The 13,916-nt window shown below is 39.2% G+C and overlaps 3 protein-coding genes, 1 non-coding gene and 1 pseudogene across 4 annotated transcripts in view; 3 read left to right on the top strand and 2 right to left on the bottom strand.

Annotated features, from left to right (window-relative positions):
* Positions 1-250: 250 nt before the first annotated feature.
* On the top strand, positions 251-1,438 carry LOC133733641 (glycine-rich RNA-binding protein 4, mitochondrial-like). The gene is made up of 4 exons (XM_062161291.1): positions 251-448; positions 542-610; positions 718-824; positions 997-1,438. The coding sequence occupies exons 1-4, from the start codon at positions 412-414 to the stop codon at positions 1,066-1,068; spliced, it is 285 nt and encodes a 94-aa protein (XP_062017275.1). The 5' UTR covers positions 251-411; the 3' UTR covers positions 1,069-1,438.
* A 403-nt stretch (positions 1,439-1,841) lies between these two features.
* On the bottom strand, positions 1,842-2,055 carry LOC133734969 (small nucleolar RNA U3). The gene has a single exon (XR_009858712.1). It is a non-coding gene; the product is annotated as a small nucleolar RNA U3 (small nucleolar RNA).
* Positions 2,056-6,915: 4,860 nt separating this feature from the next.
* LOC133730434 (uncharacterized) lies at positions 6,916-10,780 on the top strand (annotated as a pseudogene).
* An 803-nt stretch (positions 10,781-11,583) lies between these two features.
* On the top strand, positions 11,584-12,095 carry LOC133734074 (histone H4). Its single transcript, XM_062161732.1, has one exon. The coding sequence runs from the start codon at positions 11,660-11,662 to the stop codon at positions 11,969-11,971; it is 312 nt and encodes a 103-aa protein (XP_062017716.1). The 5' UTR covers positions 11,584-11,659; the 3' UTR covers positions 11,972-12,095.
* A 586-nt stretch (positions 12,096-12,681) lies between these two features.
* Positions 12,682-13,916, bottom strand: part of LOC133730433 (wall-associated receptor kinase-like 1) — a 3,006-nt gene continuing 1,771 nt past the window's right edge. The window contains exon 2 of the mRNA XM_062158025.1: positions 12,682-12,791. Within this exon, the coding sequence (XP_062014009.1) occupies positions 12,682-12,791 (110 nt within the window). The remainder of the gene's footprint in view (positions 12,792-13,916) is intronic.

Here is a 13,916-nt window from a genome sequence, read left to right as displayed (position 1 = left end):
CAAAGACGTTCTTTACCTTTTATTCCTTTGTTTATGAATCTCCAACTAAATTCCGGTTGATTCTCAAAAAACTATACCTCTCATTCCTTTGTTCATCTATTTTACTCCGTAAAATGATTAAATATGGATAATTCTTCGGTCCATCTTTTTGACATTTTTTTGTCTTCGAATCTCTTTTTCTTTGATTTTTTATTTCTTAAATGAGGATAAAAATACAATATTGAAAATACCCTTTTCGAGTGACGAGAGGGCCAACAGGCCCAAAAGAAACTCCAGACTAGTTGGGCCGGGCAACTCCATGTCAGTGATCAAGAAACCCGACTCTTGCTCAACCCCATACGCTAGCCTCTGCTTCCAGAAGCCGTCTTCACTTCGGCAAGGTGAACAGAATCTGCGATTTGGGTTTGACAGATGGCTAAAAGATTAAGCTCGAAGCTCTTCGTCAGCAGTACTCACTCCCACTCTATTTCGCTCTCTCAAAGTTATATATATTTCGGGTTTCTTTTTAAACCATAGTTTGATCCTTTGCTTTGTGGCTTAGGATTATCATCATACACCACTAATGAAGGACTCAGGCAGATGTTTTTACCTTTTGGAGATGTCACAGAAGGTTATTTCTAATTCCCAGAACGATTTTCCCCAAATTATTGTTTCTTCATCTTAATTTTTGGAAATTTGTGACCAATGTTTTTACCTTTGTATTTTTTTCCAATTCAGCTAGGTTAGTTATAGACCGTGAAACTCAAAGGCCCAAAGGTTTTGGTTTTGTGACATACAAGTCTGAGGTTGAGGCACAGAAGGCTATGAAGGTCATGGATGGCAGGGTAAATTTCTCATTTTCTGTCCCCCTGGTAAAAAAATCCAATTCATAGTATATATTATGAACCAAGACATTGGATTTCTGTTTTAAATTTTGAATATTCTGGATTGTGTTATTGTAAATTACTTTGGGTCTTGTTTGTGATTACTGATTAGCCATTGTTAATGTTTGTGCAGATGGTTAATGGGAGGCTGCTTTTTGTTGAAGTTGCAGAGACTGAAAGGCATCCAAAGGATATCAGCTCTTGATAGTCATTATGTTGTTCGATATGTGTAAATCTTTGCCAGTTGTTCCGAATTTGGTAGATTAGTATGATTTACTGAAACTCTGAAAGTTCTTTGAACTCTTTGTTCGCTTTGATCTTCTATAATATAACTCTGATTTCACAGCAGCAACATTTCCTCAGTTTTTAGTCTTTCTTTCAAGGCATGATTGAACTTTTGTTGGAGGACATCTTTTACTACTGAATTTAATAGAGCGTTTGCTCATGTACAGTACATTAGTTGCTCTACCTATCTCATTGGAACAAGGCTGTCTTCTGCATCACAGAGGTGGAGTAACACCTCTACTTCTATAACTTTTGGGTTGTTGTTTCTCTACTGTATTGGAGTCCTGATGCCTTTGATGTTTGGATACATCGCCCTTAATGCATGCCTCTCGAGTTGCTCACTTTGCAATCGACGTTAATAGTTTCAATAGAACCGGAAACATTCGAAGTTTTCTTTTCATTTTCTTACTTTAAAGTTTAAACATGCTACTTGTGCATGGTAATAATTCAAAAGTAATTTGGTTGCTAATTACTGGTTTCCAGTTGTCTTGTAACTCTTGCTCATAGTCCATTGCACCATCTCTCTGTAATTTAATCAGACAAATTGAGCGTCTTTTGACTCTACATATATAAAACCTGAGTTACAGTGAAAGTAGTTCTGTATCCCAACATTTCTATCAGTTTATTTTTCAGTACTACTAAGAGCTAATAAAGAAGGGAAATAAGGAGAAAATCAAAAATTAAAAAGAGGGGAACCTGTCAGACAGCCAAGCGACCACCCCAGACTTGGTAAGACCAAGTTGAGAACGATCATCTACAGCCATGGTGACCCGAAGATCTCCAGCCATTAATCACGCTCTGATCGCATGGCTATGATTCATCCACCAAGTTTAGATTCCTGTCTCCTTAAAAGTCAAGGACACAGAGGTACGATCCTATAGAACAGATCCTGTTCAAGTAAGGTCGTGAACTGTTTGCACGTGCCTCTTTATTTAGACCAATGTTTTGACCACTTGTTTTCGATGTGGGAGCGTTTCCTTCACTAATATCGCAGCTCCTGACTTCGGACTACTCGAACTTTTTGCTTTGAGCCTTACGGCATTAACCTGACTTTGGTTTCTCTGGCTGATGCATTTCAATAGAATCCTGTATGCTCGTGCTTTACTGCTTTGTTTATTTGGTGATTTGCGGCAATTGTCAGAGTCTTAGTGGTGAAACTGAATGGTGTTAAATCTAAAAATCAGATGAAGACTGTTAAAATGGGGTTTTCTGGCACTACAATTAATCTTGTATGATGCTTCATTGTTTTGTTAAGACCATATATGGTTCATTGATGGATTTCTAGCCTTTCTTTGAAAGCTCCTTTAATCCGTTTGCTTCCTGTCCTCAACTAGAGCCACTGCAATATATACTATGACGGACCTGAATCAGTTCATCATTGTTTTTGGTATTGTCTTACGTGTAATTAGTATAGAGAGGGAGTGTTAGGGCTTTCGACGTGAGAGCTTGAAATTTTTGTCGCTTCACTATCTTTTCGGTAAAATGCTCGAGACCCTAAATTTTCATTTGGTATTGCACAAGAAAAGTAAACAATATCATTTGAAGTGTAAGTTCATTTTCGCATCATTTGAACATTGTAGTGTGAGTTGGTAAAACAACAACCTTTCAAACAATTGTAAATTTGAAGTGCAAGTGAGTAGAGGAAATAAAATGGACTTCAAGTTCAAGTGAAGAAAGGAATTGTTCATATTTCCTATGGCTGTGATTAAAGATGGTCACAGCTTGGGGACGGGTTTAAGTCCTTAAATAATTAAGGTCATATAATTATCATGAAAAAATAGATAATCAATAGAATGGCAACAGAAAAATGTAAAGAATTTGACGCATCTTAAATACCTTTGGTTTGATACATTTAATAGTATAATTAGGTTCTTGATGCTTTTGTTGCCTAGATTTTGAGAATATCAGTAATTTGATACATCTAACTTTTATATTGGATTGTTGATACCTTAATTTGGTTTTATACATTATAATAGTATAATTGGGTTCTTGATGCCTTTTTTATTTGCGCCACATATATTCTAGTCAAAAGTTTGGGTAATTAATTGTTAATTATTGATTTATATTAACCCTGTTACTTGGTAATAGTAGTAATTATGGTTCATAGTTGTCTTGCTCAACAATCAATTCCAGTACCTCACTATAAATTTGTCAGACAAATTGAATCGGTCTCTACATATAAACTGAGTTAGAATGAAAGCAGCTTTGAGATATCATTGCATAATTATCGGTTTATTTTATGGAGTGTCATATTTCAAAATTTGTAAGAATAGGATACTACCTCATTTGGTTATGTTATACCCTGAACTAAGGCACAGATGATTTAGAAATGATCCAACTTCATACGAAGCTTATGTCAAGCATTTGTGTAATCTCCAAAATTACTAATCATTACACGTTTGATAATATGCTATACAAATGTGGCAACTGAACCTATCATGATTGATAGATAATAGACAATGCAATATATCCTTTATCTTGGCTACAACATGCTATTAGGTGGGAAATATGTAAGATCAATCGATCGCTTATACTTCTTCACAACACTTGACATGAAGAATTTAATTCATTATTGCATAGATTGTAAAATATAAAACATAGTAGCTCTTCTTTTTCTTGTGATAAGGAGTTAAGCAATTTTGGGGACTGACAAAACAGTATTACTGTATTGACTGTGTAGTTTTTTAGTTATCTCCAATATTTCACATGTAGCTTATGCAGTAAATGTCATCAATTATCAAATTTTGGGTAGAATTGGAGCTTCAGGGTCTAATAGCAAGATCTACTATTATATTTGTGATATATGTACACACACAAAACTTACTTAAGACGGATTAGAGTGCAAGAGCAAAGAAAGCATGAAGCTTGTAGTTGTTAGACTGCATATTGGTCAAATTTAGTAAAATATCATCTCTTAGCCGTGTATAATGATCGGTATCCTTTCCAAAATATTTTGTCAAATACTCGTTTTAAGGGCTTTCCCAAAGTCATTTCTCCTCCATGAGAGTAATACCTGTATGTTATCCCATATCAGTTTAGGGATTTGAAATATAATATTAATACATTATTCATTCTATAGATAAAAGAAACAGGCCTAAATTTATTTAATCCAAAATTTGAAGCAAGTTTGTACTTGACCTGGGCTCTCCACTTGTTGTGCAGAAGCAACAAACGAGTCACACACACATGAGATTAATACACACAGGTCCAAATGAGATTAATACCTGTAGTTATCCTATATCAGTTTAGGGATTTGAAATATAACATTAATACATTATTCATTCTATCGATAAAAGAAACAGGCCTAAATTTATTTAATCCAAAATTTGGATCAAGTTTGTACTTGAGCTGGGCTCTCCACTTGTTGTGTGGAAGCAGCAAATGAGTCACACACACACGGGTCCTGTTTGAACCCAAAATGAGCATTTTGGCCTGACAAGGCGTGTCTTGGAGAAATTGAGCCAATATCAGTGGCTCAAGCTATATATTGTCGACAAATTCGAGATATATTATTTAGAGGCTAAATAAAGCCTACCTGCAGAATTATGGAAGATTATGCGAGCTGCAAGAAAAGGAAATGATGGAAGCATGGAAATGAAAAGTCAACTTTAGCATATTTTCCTACTTCGACTAGGAGAAACCGAGCTAAACAAGGAAAGAGGGGCGGCAGACTAACCAAATGAAATCCAAATGAGCTAAAACTTTCCAGATTCATTCTAGACATCTCAATGATAATTTCTTATGAATAGTGCAAGAGCTAGTTTGGAGTGGAAAACCTTCATTTCCTTGGTCCAGTTTTCTGAAAGACAAAACTGGAAAACCGGACCTGCAAGGAGTCCAACAGCATTTCCGGCCCAACCACATGGAAGTAAGCTCTGAAATTTTACCAGAATAATCTACACTCATGGTGGATCATTTCATATAAAGAAGTCGAAGGCTCATTCTGAATTCTTGATGGAGATATAATTGAAGGAATAAATGAGCAGAAAGTGACTCAAAATCACTCCAAAACTCATCATTTTCAATCTCATTTAGTGCTCCACGTACTATCTCCAAAAAGTGCTCAACTATCTCCAATAAGTGCTTCACTATCTCATTTAGTGCTCCACTATCTCCAATAAGTGCTCCACTATCATTTGTTTAAGGCTAACCACTTTGGCATGGTAGCCTATAAATAGAGGTTACAATGAAACAACACAACACACAATTCATCAAAACAATCTCTAAGATTATCCAAGCCTCTCTAGAGCAACCCCTCTACTTCTCTTACCGGTAGTCACACTCCAGTCCTAGTCTTCTCAGGAGCCGACTATCAGTGCCACCAAACCCTCCAGCCAAGCTAAAGTCACGCTTTAGCAAGTTCTCCTCACTTCCCAGTGGTTCTCGCTCTGCTCGATCTACAACATCGAGTATCGATTGTGATTTTGAAGAAGCTCAGCAAAAGTCCTCGCCACGAGGCACAAAGAATCCCACGACGAGGTTGGTGCTCTCCTCGTCCACAATCGCTTGAAAGAAGTCAGGTCAAGGGATACCCCTGACGACCGCACCCGAACGGTGCTGGCACGCCCACGCAAGAAAAGAGACTGTTGACCAGCTCAAGAAAAACTGGAGCCAAACAGGTCCATTAATGCTGATACACTCCTCCACCCAGTGAAGAACAGGTATGAGGTTTTAATATAAAAGGCCTCGGCATTAGTTTGTGTGGTATCTGTTTGGACCCAAAATGAACATTTTGGCCTGACAAGGCACGTCTTGGAGAAATTGAGCCAATGTCAGTGGTGTTTGGACCCAAAATGAACATTTTGGCCTGACAAGGCATGTGTTGGAGAAATTGAGCCAATGTCAGTGGCTCAAGCTATATATTGTCGACAAGCTCGAAATATATATTTAGAGGCTAAATAAAGCCTACTATGGAAGCATGGAAACATGAAAAGTCAACTTTAGCACATTTTCCTACTTCGGCTAGGAGAAACCGAGCTAAACAAGGAAGTAGGGGCGGCAGACTAACCAAATGAAATCTAAATGAGCTAAAACTTTCCAGATTAATTCTAGACAGCCCAAGGATCATTTCTTATGAAGAGTGCAAGAGCTTTTTTTGAGTGGAAGGCCTTCAAACAATCAGCCCAATTTTCTACAGAAGCAAAACTGGAAAACTGGACCTGTAAGAGGTCCAGCAGCATTTTCGGCCCAACCGCATGGAATAAAAATCTGAAAATTTTTCAGGATGATCTACACTCATAGTGGAACATTTAATATGAAGAAGTCGAAGGCATATAATGAAGTCTTGTTGGAGAAATAATTGAAGGAATAATGTAAAAAAGGGAGGCAGCACCTTCTTCCTCAGATACGACTTCCTCTTCTTCAAAGTAGCCATCACCATGTTGCCGACGCAAGCCGGCGGCAAACGGTTGAGACTCCCCTTGATCCCCTAGATCTTCTTCCAAATTTCCCTTCCTCTTCTTCACGGTGCTGAGGCTTAACTTGTTGAAGGAATGATCATTGTATGATGGACTGGTGGTCCCGATGAGTTCAAGGAGAAGGGAAGAAGATGCAAGTGTGGGAGGCTGGGAGAGGACTGGAGAGAGAGAAGAGAGTGGAGAGGCTCTGTTTCCCATTTATTTCAATATAAAATAAACAAAAGTAACATCCACTCATGAAGAAAATATAAAAAAATCAATTTTCAGAAAAAAGAAAATATAAAAATTCACTAAAATTAGGCCATGTTGTACGTGTTTCCAGGAAGAAGAATTTAACAAGTCTAAAAATAATGCCTACCCACACTTTGTGCTTGACAGTGGATGATAAGGACACCAACTTGTTTCAGAATAGTAGATATGACCCCAAACTCCACAGTTCCTTAAGTTCGTGGCAATACATGTGTGGCTGTTGCCCACAATTGTAGTAGTGAATTGAATGGTTCTTGGCTGGTTTTTTCACTTGGTCTGCCACCTTTTCTCTGCATATGTTGAGATTCCTTTTCAACTGGTTTCATCCATCTCTCTTCTTGCTCCCGGCTTTTGAATTCTCCTCCTTGAGTAGTCTCAGAACCCTTGTTCACATCAAGCAATAAACTGATTATTTTGTATACTAATTGCTGATCAATACGGATAAACCCCGACTTTGGAATTTGGATGGTGGTGGTTAGGCGGCTTTGGGGGGCCGAGGAATTTGGGTTTGGAGCAGATCTGAGAAGAATTTGGGTTTGGAGCAGATTTGAGAACAGATCTGCTATTTTTTTTTTTTAGCCTTTTGGGCCCGAAAAACCAGAAAACCCAGCCCGAAAAAAACGGTTCGGGCCCAACTCGGTCCCAAAACTGAAAAAATGTTATTTAGGCCCGGCCCGAAAATTCCGGTCCGGGTCCGGGCTCTATAAATTTTACACGGGCCGGGCCCAATCCCAGCCCTAGTTGTTACCGTTATCACCCACTTCCCAAAGACCCAAACCTTTATAAGTCCATCGGCCCAAAAAGAAAAAATCTTCTCGGGTCTCCATTCTCTGCTACGGCGGTTACACCGTGCTCAACTCTTCTGCCCCGCTGCTGTTACGAATACCCTTCTCTGAAACGAAGAAAAATGCCGGCCGCTAGCTATTGTTGATGAACGATTAGGGCACGAAGAAAACGAAGTCTATGAGGATGAAGAAGATAAACTTTCATGGACGTCAGCCTCAGACATGAGCCAAGATGCATATGACAATTTGGACAATGACCAAGTACTCAAAGGCTGCTTCCCCATGAACTCTAGGAGTCCCAATGCTCATGGAGGCCTTCACTCTCTCCCCACTTCAACCCTCCAGCCTCTCTCTAATCGCCTCCAGAAGTTCGACGCTCGCATACGAGCTGGGCCTTTAGAGGTACGCACACTTTGATCTTCTTTTTTTATTGGCGTTGCAGCTAAAAGTTGTTATCTCACCTTCATTTTTTTTTCCCCATTGTGTTTTTCTAATCTTTATGTAGGAGTGGGAAGGCAGTTGGAATGTGGACATGTCCAACTCTGTGATCACTTCCATTCGAGAGTTTGTTAGAGAAGGAGCCATTGGCAGAACTAAAACTAAAGATAAAGCGGATCGTGCCACAATTGAAAAGGCATATATGGCATACTATTTCCTTAGGTGTTTTTGATCATTCTGACATTTTGCGTTATGGATTCTGTGACTGTGTGTTCTCACCAGGCCATTGATCCAAAAACCCGGATGCTTTTAATCAAAGTTTTGAAGGCTGGTCCAGATGATAAAATCAATGGCTGCATTGCTACCGGCAAACAAGTATCTGTTACATTACCCTTGTTGACACCCTAGTCTATTTTGTTGATTGTAACTGCTGCAATTTCGCATCTTTGGCTTCTGTAAATCTTTGCATATGGGTTCTGTGTTTTCAACTTGGAATTATTTTATCTTGAACAGGCAAATGTTTATCACGCAACTAAGTCTGATGGCGAGGAGCTGGCTATCAAGGTGTACAAGACATCAGTTCTGGATTTTAAGTAGGTGTTGTGATAGTTTTAGCTTATTCATAGTGGCTAATTGTATTTAACTGTGGTAGTGTCAAACAGTTAAACTGAATGTAATCGAGTCAAAAATGTGTTCATTTATTTCTTTCTTAGTAATGTTTGTTTTGAATCTTTTCTTAATAAAGTGTTGTAATGTTCTTTCTCAGAGTTCTTCTAATTGGAAATTGACCATGTAATCATACATGATACATACAGCATCATAAAGAAGAAAAACTGAACAGGTTTAACAGTTTCTAGGCCTACTGAATTTGTTTGCGCGGTTTTGGACCATATATGCTTTTATTTCAGTAGTCTCATAATATTTCTTGCATTAACAACTTCAGGGACTGAGATAGATATGTACAAGGGGACCGCCGATACAGAAAGGGATACTGCAAGCACAACCCCAGGGAGATGGCGGTGAAGGTATGGGCTGCTAAAGAAAAGAGGAATCTGGACAGGTAAGACGGAGAACAATCTTAACTTATTTCTTGATAAATATATGATGTTAATAACTTAATATCATATACAAAGAACTGCTTGGCTTTAGCCTAAACCATAAATTGTCATCAAGTCTTGTGACTTTATTACAAAGCTGGGATATTCCTGCTAATTGATGAAGATGGGTTGGTGTACGTACATATGCAGGATGGTGAAAAATGGAATTAGATGTCCAACTGCAATTGATATAAAAGATCATGTTCTGGTCATGGAAATAAGTGTTACCTATTTCATGAACAAATATTGAGATGGGTATAGCAAGTGCTACTTGAGTTGGTTCTCAACCACCAACTCTTTTCATGTAACCCATGCCAGTTCCCTTTCTTTCTTCTAGTTCCTTCTTTTTTTAACAGTACGAATCTAGCATTCATAGACATACTTAATAATTGCTAGTTAGAGTGACCTGGAGTATTGTATTCTATTGCAGGGAAGACAGGTTGGCCAGCACCTCGTCTCAGGGATGTTGCACTGTCATTAGACAAGCTATGAAAAGGATATAGGGAGGTGTGTCCTAATCCTTGAAAACATATTGTATATCACAGTTACAATACTTGAATCTACTGGACAAGATATTGACAATAGGGACTTGTATGCAGGCCTGATAAGCCTTTCATATCTTCTAATTTTGTTAGTCTTAGCAAGACTCCTCTGTAAATGCAGATTGCAGACCACATAAAGACAACTTTATTAGATCTGTGTATGCATTGTATATACAGAATTTATAAGCTGGTTGGATCTTTGAGCAGCTATTATATTAGAGACGCTAGAGTTCATTGGAAATATATATATAGCTCTCTTGTATATGTTTTGCAGTTTAGATACTTCTTCAGAAAGTAATAAAATTAGTATACTTTATGCCAGTGAAAAGGTTTTGTTTTTGCTATTTTCTATTTCCATTAGAATGACCTTATAGTGATTTGTTACCAGATGATTATTGCTATGCGGATGCTATATCAGAAGGCCAAACTGGTGCATGCAGACCTCAGCTCAGTACTGCAATTAGACACCTTGAAGTTGGTTCTCATCATACTTAGTAGTATGCAATGTTATTATGTGTTCCCATTCTTCTTGGCAGGGCCACTTGTACATCATTGATGTTTCTCTAGCAGTTGAACTGGACCATGTTCATGCGAATGAATTCCTATGTCCAGATTGTGTCCATGTTTCTGTAAGTTTTACCCAAGGCACTGGCTTTAGTTCTTTTCACTGTTTATTATATGACGAAGTAAATGCTCTGAGCTTATCAAAAACATTGGTGGCACACAGGATTTCTTTAAGAAAAAAGGTGTGGCAGTTATGACGATTCGTGAGCTCTTTGATTTTATAGTTGATCCATGTATTGCTGATGAGGCGGTGGACACTCATCTGGATGAGGTTTGATTCTATACCAAGTAGCCAACTGAGCTTGAGTTCTGTTCTCGTCAGTTTATGGTTTTTGTTTGCTGATCTAGATCAAGTTTTATTATTATTTTGATAGTCAAGAGCGTAGTCTTGTCAGTGTTATTGAACAACTCACAACCAAAGATGTACAACAACAATCGTCACCTGCAAATGCAAAGATCTCAAGGTTTGCAACATGTGCTGCTTGCTCTGTGATTATAATAGAATGGCCATCCTCAACTGGAACTACATGTATCGGATAGTACTGCACTACTGCTCAATGAAGTTCACGTACTTAAACAGTTCCTTGGTGTCTGGCCAATGATGTTACATGCCTCAGCTTATAACGGTGTGGCACATCAAAAGACTAGGGAAGCTCATCGCCTCATCCTATCAATAAAAGTATATATAAAAAAAAAAGTAATTTAGTTTAAGAACAAAGTCCCCTTTTTTAAGCAATTCATTATTTTGATAACTAAAACAATGAAGTATATCATATACAAACATCTGACTCGAATGTAACACATTGGCGATTTTCATCTACTGAAATTGAAATTGGGTGATTCTATAATTATAGAGGCAAAATTGACAAATTCAAACTAGGTAGATTCTAATATCAACCGATCAAATTCAATTTAATCTTAAATTAAGTTGTACTTTATTTGATATGAAATCGAGTTCTAATTATATTGTATTGAATTAGACAATAGGTACCTGGTAAAAAAAAAAATAATAATACGAATAAATGTTACAATTTTTTTTTTCTCCATTGATACAAATATAAATATTATAACTAACGCAGGGGTGTTTTCGTAATTCGAAATCTGAGGCGCGCCCTGTTTTTCCAAACGAAACTCAAATTTCAAAACACAAAATGACAAAAACCCCAGACCGCCAAAACAGAAAAGCACAATCCGTGCTAAATGCTCAGAACCAATAAAAAGACATGGCGCGGATCGATCCTATAAGCCGTCGATAGGCACCCAGATCCAACGACCATTATTATCCCCCCAAGACCTCAAAATCCCAAATCGCCAAGTGGCCTTTCTATAAATACCCAGACTTTCTTCCCCATCAAATAACTCCAAATTCTTATCTTCCATCAAAATCAAATTCTCTCTTGTCAAATTTTTCTGGTGAAAATGTCAGGCCGTGGTAAGGGAGGCAAGGGATTGGGCAAAGGAGGAGCCAAGCGTCACAGGAAGGTTCTTCGGGATAACATCCAGGGCATCACCAAGCCTGCCATTCGCCGTTTGGCTCGCAGAGGCGGCGTCAAGCGTATCTCCGGTCTCATCTACGAAGAGACCAGAGGTGTCCTCAAGATCTTTCTCGAGAACGTCATCCGTGACGCCGTCACTTACACTGAGCACGCGAGGAGGAAGACCGTCACCGCCATGGATGTCGTCTATGCTCTCAAGAGGCAAGGAAGGACTCTTTACGGATTTGGGGGTTAAATCAGTGTTGGGTTGGTTCCAGGATTTGGGTTTAGATCTGGGTGTAATGAATACTCTGTGGTTGAGTTTTCTGTTCATGTAATTTGCACCTTTATAAGTAATGGAAGTTTAATTTCTCAGTAAATCTTGCCCTTCTTTTACGTTTTGCATCTTGTTCTGTTATGTGGATTCGTTGAGTTTTGTGATTCTGTTTGGTTATTTCAAGCAATTGGTATGCAATGGAAAATTGAATTTTGACTGTATGGTTTTCAATTGCTTAGAACTTGGTTATTAGCAATACAGCAAATTTTGAGAACTATATGGTTTGGGTGATTGTTTGAAGCAGATTAGGGAATTTACTGTGGCAATGTGTATCTTGCCAGGTTTTACTCATTATCTGCGTCTTCTTAGTTCTTCCCAAACGCCCAAAAAATTATTCTGAATTTCTTGTCCAAAATCTAAAGCATGTGTGCGATAGTAAGAAATTTTTTTCAGGCAAAAAGGCCATAGCGGAAATTTAAGTCAAACTGGTGAAATGAACCTTTTGATATGATATGAGAGAGTTTCTGAGTGATTGAGACATTGTGTCGATGATTGTGGGAAGAGAAAATGTTTTCTGCTGTGCTGGACGATATTAGCATGAATGGTCCTTTGTCCTCTTTGCAAATTGTATATACTAGCTGGTGCAAATGTCAAGCTGCCTTTGAATTTGCCTAGCTGCTGTAGTGTCACTAGTCACTGGTGTGGCCAAGAGAGGTACTGGAGCAAAGTGTTTCTATGATCGCAGATCCAAAGAGCCAACATTCTCTGCCCACATCTATCGTATCAAGTGACCTAAAACCTGTAAAAAATTGACAAGAAGTTAAGCTACTAGTAGCATCACTCATAAGGTAGGCTGCAATATTATTGATCAAAGTGGAGTGTGTAGCTCGAGAAGGAATTGTACAGGACCTTCCTTGCTATTGGTGGGTGTCAAGTACCATCCGCCGCCAAAGAGGCGTTGTACATGTCCACATAAGGTTGACGACGATCAATGGAACCATCGGGTCCATAAAGGTGGACAATTGGTCTAATTAGTGCAAGTCCACCGGTCTCTACTTGACCGGGCACCAGCTCAGAATTGATGATGTGTTGCCCAGCTGAAGAAATTTTCATCTTCCACCGATGGATTCTTCACCAGCCAAAACTTGGCTTTGCATGACCAAGGCGAAACAAAAGGGCAAGGCCCCGACTAAACTCCTGACCAGTCAAGCAAACGCTCCAGCTCGGCCCGCCCCCCACGTGGCTGACGTCAGCCACTGACTCCATCTTACCAGACGCGCTGGAGAAGAGAGTGGACTGCACGAAAGAAGCAGGAGCCGCCTTTCCGCATGGGGGTCACGATTTTGTCCTGTAGTGCCAGACAGGGACGAATGGTACTGCGCCACGTGTCCAGCAGCCGTTGTATGAGGAGAAATTTGATTCCAACGGTCCTTTAAGCTGTATGAACAGTTAAAATCGATGAACAGTTTTGACCGGTCAAGAAAAAAACGGGTGGAAACCCATGTCCAGTGGCAGTGAATAGTAACTTGACTGGTCGAATTCTTGACTTCTCGACTTTGCCTTTTCTTGACTACGGGTGAACTTGCTCTTAGAGCAAGTGCACCGGTCTCGGTTTGACCGGGCATTGCTGATGTGTTTGACCGATTAATTGATTTTTATGCTTCCACCGTCCCATGCATGACCAACCAAATCTTGGCTTTGCATGACTAGAGGCAAACAATCGGGCAAGCTGTTGACATTTTTCATGACCAAGTCATTGGAACTGCCAGCTCGGGCCGACCTCCACACATGGGTGATGCCATCAACTGATGCCCACTGTTGCACGCGACGGAAGAGAGAGTGAAAGACACGGACCAATTGTGCAGGCAGGAAACAAGCACGTGAAGGAGACGCTTTTGTCGTGTAGCGCCATCAACTGATCCCT

This window comes from Rosa rugosa, chromosome 2, assembly GCF_958449725.1.
Source record: "Rosa rugosa chromosome 2, drRosRugo1.1, whole genome shotgun sequence".
NCBI classification, from domain to species: domain Eukaryota; kingdom Viridiplantae; phylum Streptophyta; class Magnoliopsida; order Rosales; family Rosaceae; genus Rosa; species Rosa rugosa.
This window is presented reverse-complemented; position numbering and strand designations above follow the sequence as displayed.